General features: G+C 31.6%; 1 protein-coding gene across 1 annotated transcript; it reads right to left on the bottom strand.

Moving 5' to 3' along the window:
* Nucleotides 1-5,280: 5,280 nt before the first annotated feature.
* On the bottom strand, nt 5,281-5,815 carry LOC149195814 (uncharacterized). Its single transcript, XM_089408848.1, has one exon. The coding sequence runs from the start codon at nt 5,745-5,747 to the stop codon at nt 5,322-5,324; it is 426 nt and encodes a 141-aa protein (XP_089264974.1). The 5' UTR covers nt 5,748-5,815; the 3' UTR covers nt 5,281-5,321.
* Between the last annotated feature and the right edge of the window lie 344 nt (nt 5,816-6,159).

The raw sequence follows: 6,159 nt of genomic DNA, 5'->3' as shown, positions 1-6,159 counted from the left end.
ATTTTAATAAGGTTCATTTTATATTTGTAAATATGAATAACTTTTAATGTAGGTATGTTTTTAAATATCAAAATCTAGTAAATCAATGTGGCAATATATTTTTTCCATTAACTATTAAATTATTTATTTTTATTCCATTTTCATATTACTAGAATTATTAGATTATTGTGTTGAAGCTCATAGGATCAAATATATTTAGTTGAAAACTTGTTTTAAAGTGAAAAGAGATTCGATCCCTCTTGGCCCTTGGTATATCCTAATTTAAGATGGATATAGGTTGACTTTTGTCAAAGTTGGAACATAACAATAACGAAAATTTACAAAGTGGAAAGAGATTTGATACCTCTTAGCCCTTGGTAGACTTTGATTTAAGATGGATACAGGTTGACTTTTGTCAAAGTTGAAACATAACCATAATGAAAATTTGCAGTGGTGTTTAATTAATTCAAATGGATATAGGTTGACTTTTGTCAAAGTTGAAACATAACAATAATGAAAATTTACAGTGGTGTTTAATTAAGTCTAAAGGTGCTCTCAATCCTAGTATGGAAAAGATGTTGTCATGTCCTGTTATATAAACATTTTGAGTAGGATAAATTACATAAAAATAAAATTTAAAAAAGTAACATAAAATAAAATAATAAAATTGATAATTATAAAATAAAAATAAAATAAAATTTAGCATTGGTGTTTTTGAACTCCATGTTTTGAGAGCTCATGGTTTTACCAATGGTATTCTTATGTAATATAGTCTATTTAAAGGTGCGAAGAATATATATATATATATATATATATATATATATATAATCAACCTAGATCCATCTTATTCGGAATATACTAAGGAAGAAATCTCTAAAGGTGTAAAATTTTTCATAGATTTTGAATTCAAAAAGGAGCTTGCACTTTGAGAGATTTGATCCCTCTTGGGCCTTGATAGATCCCTCTAAATCTTTAATAGATCCAATGTAATATAAATCTATATTAATATTTATATATCTAAATTTTATTTTATATATATATTTTTTCCTATTTTTAAATAAATAATCATGATATTAAAGTTTTAATATTTTGTTAAATATATTTATCTATATTTTGATTTTAAAATTTTAAATATATATTAACATGCTAAAATCTAAAATGTACTAATTCTAATATATTATGACATAAGTATTATATAATAATTCCAATATATAACATAAGTATTATATAATAATTCCAATATATAATTGAACAACAATTATTTACTTATAATTTATTTGAAATAATATTTAAAATACATTAAATTATTAAAATATAGTTTTATTTAAAATAATTTTAAATTATTCTTTTATATAATATTGCCATTCCCATGAATTTAGTGTTTGCTGAACATTTGAACCAAGTTTTAGTTCTTCCCCTCCGAATATTTTAGCTTCTTTCTGAAAGTCATACAACATAGTAAAATATATTTTTTTTGATAAACTCATATAACATAGTAATTTTTATTTTTTCAAACACTGAGGCAGTATAGTAAAATATATTTTATTTTTACCATATAATTTTATTTTTTAATTTTTTTTATATAATATCGCCATTCATTTTTACCATATAATATTATTCTTTAATTCTTTTATATAATATCACCATTCCCATCCCGCAACTGAAAACCTTGCATGGTCATAATATTTTGGAGGCATGGATGAACTGGAACCAAAAACACACTGGAAAAACCATCAACATTCCGCTTCTTGTATGCTGGGCAATGTGGATCGCCCAGAATCAGGTCATTTTTAACCTCCGAGCCCCCCACTGGCCTACCATCGTACTCCACACCATCACAGATTATAACATGATTCCTGATGAAGCTCACACTGGTCCTGTTCGCATCATTAAACAATTAGATATTGACAAAACCAAACCGTGGGCATTCTTTGACGGTTCTGCACAAGAAACGGGCTGTGGGGGAGGCGCAGTTCTATATCTCAATGAAACACACTGCATCAAACTTCAAATAAACCTTGGCAGAGGCACAAACAACTATGTTGAACTCTGTACTGCCAAGCACCTTATACACTATGCCATTCAAAAACAATGCAGACACCTCCAATTGTTTGGTGACTCCAAAATTGTTTGCAATTGGCTGTCTGATGCATCACACTGTCATGCATTTTCATTGAGGCACATATTAGATGAGGCAAAGAGGCTGATTTCATCATTTGAATCTTTTGCTTGTCGTCATATCTACAGGGAACAAAACACCATTGCAGATCAACTCTCCAAAGAGGCAGCGCACAGACAAGGAGACAACTGGCTGATACAGGAGGAGATTGAAGGGTCTTACTACCAGCATTATCATAGACCCTTTGATGATCTGATGGACAATGGGCTATAAAAGCCCACCCACAGTTTTCCGCTTGCTTATTTTTGTCTATAAATGTACATAACTCTATATATTTACTGCACTTTACTTTTGACATATATGGCTCTCTGCGTAGAGCAATGGACTCCTATTTTGAACTCTGTTAATGAACAGCTTTTGAACAGCTCCCTGCGAGGAGACAACATGTTTCAAATTTTGTTTATATTGTACTACAGACTGATCATGGTAGGCACAGCTGCCTGTACTTGAATGCTTCGGCATATACAAAATGTAATTTCTTAACTTTAATAGAAATTACGACTTTTTCCCAGGGGAAAAAAAAATATCACCATTCCCATGAATTTAGTGTTTGTTGGACATGTGAACCATCTTTTAGTTCTTCACCTTCAAGTATTTTAGCTTCTTTAGAAAACTCATACAATATAGTACAATATATTTTATTTTTGATAATGATGATGATGGTTAACGTCCGCTGAGACCAAATAATGTTCTATCGGACCTAAAGAAACAAATTATCTATTTTGATTTAAGATTTTATTCCTATGCTCAAAAAGCTTGGAGAGAAGTCTCCCGAGCTCACTATAATTTTGAAAGGCTAGGAAGGTCAGTATTGTAACAAAGATTGTGAAACTGAGATCTAATGTGGTTATATGTGGGGCACTCTAAGAGGAAGTGGTTTTCATCCTCGATGTTCCTATTCTCACATATATGGGAGATCCTTTCCGTCCATGGCGTTTTAGGAACTGCCCAACGACCTCTTTCACTATGGAGCTCATGAGAATTCGTTCTAATCTTCGCTATATTAATTTTCTTCTTTGAGCTAGTTAAAATAGAGAGATACTTTTGATCTTCTAGGGTGGGGTTTATGACCTTCTTATAATAACTTAATTTTCTTTTAGCCGCTAAGTCTTTCTCACACCACATTTTTTCTTTGAACTTAGAAGTAACAATATCTTTAATGTTATTTATGTTTTGCAATGCATCATTTTCATTGATCTCCCAATAGTTTAACCAGGCCCTTGTGTCTTTATGCCACCCTTGATTGAGCCTTAGGTGGTTTTGGCTAGAATTTAAAGCTAGCTTAGGAAGTCTATGATCGTCTATGTTACTGATTTTGTGCTTGTACAACAAAAACCTAAGCATAGCTAGGCTCTCAATAGGGGAAAGACCTGGTTCTATAAGGAGAATAGGATAGGGTATATTACTTTTAATTTTCAGGTTATAAGTTATAAAACGCTTCTGGATTTGCTCAATCTTTCTCCATGATACTCTAGAGATGCTATAACCCCAAACCTCACAGCCATATAAGATAACAGGAATGACTAAAGTTTCAAAGAGGAACTTCTTTTTATCCCACATTACAAGGTTTGCTATTTTACAATTATTTTCAAGACCAAAGTAAGCTTTCCACCCCCCATTAATCCTTTTCTCAATGCTATGGTTCCAGTTGAGCTTGTGATGAATATCAATTCCTAGGTACTTATAAGAATACACTTCCTCCAAGTTATTATTGTCATACATAAAATTAGTGTAAGTGTCCTTCTTGGATTTGATAATCATATCTTTTGTTTTGTTAGTGTTAACAATCATACCCATGGTATGACTGTTAACACTGAAAAAATAAAAATTTACTATATGATTTTTTAAAGTAAAAATAAATTATAATTTAAAAAACTACAATGACAAACCGAAATTAAAATGACTCTATTACTAATTTCATATCCAAATTCACGGCTTTGCATAATCCAAATTTCATTTCATAATTTCATTTGGGTAGAATTCATATAAAGTGTATGGATGTGGACCATACACAACATCACAAAGCTCATATGACTTTAATACACATTTAATTTCTGAAGTCACTTCTTTGCATAATCAAAATCTAAATTAAAATAACTTCGAAATTCATTTCCTGAACTCACAGCATATACATCATTCACTGCATCCAAAAGTCCATCACTGGAAAAGCTTTCGTACGGTGGGTCTTTGATAGCAGATCTTACACTTCGATGAAGTGTAAGAATAAACAACTATTAAATAAACTACACAGAGGTAGAGGCTACTTTCCTGTGTTATTATTTGTTTGTCTGATATTTTGGATGAATATATTTATTCTAAGGGATATTAATTTTTTTTTTAAGGATGAGAATAATGTTAGATCGAATTAAATAATTTAATAAATTAATGAAATAATATCATTATTTATATATTAACTATTCGTTTAATATAATTGTTACTTAATAATATTTGTTTTTAATATATTAATAAATTAATGTTATAATTTAAATATTATAATTGTTACTTAATAATATTTGTTTTTAATATATTAATAAATTAATGTTATAATTTAAATATTATTCTTTAAATATAGTCGAAATTATGTTTCTACATTGCTCTTTATTTAACCTTTTGCCAAGGTTTGTTTCTTCATCTAGTTCTGATAATAAACCACTTCACTCATATCATTTCTATAGAGAAACTTTATTTAATAGAATATAGTGGTTATATTTTCATTTCCCTTGACTTTAATATATTTTTATTATAAAAAAGCTTAATATTTTTTTATTATAAAAAAAAAATACTTTAATATCTTTAAAAATGAATGAAGTGTGAATATCTTTGAAGATGAATAAAATGTTCACAGAAAGCGTCAAACATACCAATAATAACACAGCCTTCCACAAAATATCATCTACATTATAAAAATATCATCCACATTTTATAAACTGCTCTCCCTCCCCCAGCTAAACTAATTATATAAACTGCCCTCCCTCCCCCAGCTAAACTAATAATATAAACTGCCCTCCCTCCCCCAGCTAAACTAATAAACCAACAACGCCAGATTTTAACACACCCAATATAAACAGCTCTCCCTCCCCCAGCTAAACTAATAAACCAACAACGCCAGATTTTAACACACCCAACAGAAGGATAACACAGAAAATGACTTTTCATACTACTCCTACTCCCCTCTGGCAAAATATTCAACAGGGAATGTCTTGGTGAGTCCACCAATGCTTCTGAAATGTATTTTGCCAGGATTTTCCTCGTCAACCTCCATTTCATAGATAGGCACCCATAACATCATATCCCTAGCCTTGACACCCTTGATATTCTTAATCTTGTTCTTCTCCACCTTGCAGGTTATATTAGCTGAGACTTTGACATGCTTGTCGGCTTTCTTGTAGTGGTGTCTGGACTCGCTCTTCTGCTTTATCCAAACTTGGCCGGTCTCCTCCACGATGCCCGCTTCCAACACATCTTTCATTGCCATGAGGCCTCCTGGAAGGGAATACAATTCCATTATATCCATCACTTTCTCCAAAGCTTCGTCTCCTCTAACTACACTGACGCTTTCCTTCTTGATCTCAGATTCAACTAGAGCCATTGGGACAATCACAGAAAAACTTGATATCACAATACTTCAACCGAGATAAAACGACCTAGAGGTTGAAGTTTTCGAAGGGAAGTAGCAGGATTTATAGGAGAAAACTGGCTGTCTATGGATGACCTCGAACTGTAATCGCAAACCACGTGGCTCCAGCCTGCAGTGGAGTTTGTCATGATAATTTATGTGGGCGCTCAGTCTTCGATAACGTGGCCTTCGTTTACAGGGATTGGTACATGGTATTTCGACTGGTTACCTGAGATAATAAATGAATCTGTGTGCAGGGCTACCACTGAATATCACTGACAGTAAGGTATATGGTAGTTGAGAAATGAATGAAAAGGAGAACTGGCAGGAAAGTTGAAGGTAGCGAACTTGATAAAAATAGCCCATATCCCAAGCTTCATGAATT

This window comes from Pinus tabuliformis, chromosome 2_2 (assembly GCF_031772625.1).
Source record: "Pinus tabuliformis cultivar Carrire ecotype Pingquan chromosome 2_2, CPIR1, whole genome shotgun sequence".
NCBI classification, from domain to species: Eukaryota; Viridiplantae; Streptophyta; class Pinopsida; order Pinales; family Pinaceae; genus Pinus; species Pinus tabuliformis.
This window is presented reverse-complemented; position numbering and strand designations above follow the sequence as displayed.

Excerpts from the sequence above, each read along its gene's own strand:
- LOC149195814 (XM_089408848.1), bottom strand. The coding sequence starts at position 5,747 with ATGGCTCTAGTTGAATCTGAGATCAAGAAGGAAAGCGTCAGTGTAGTT.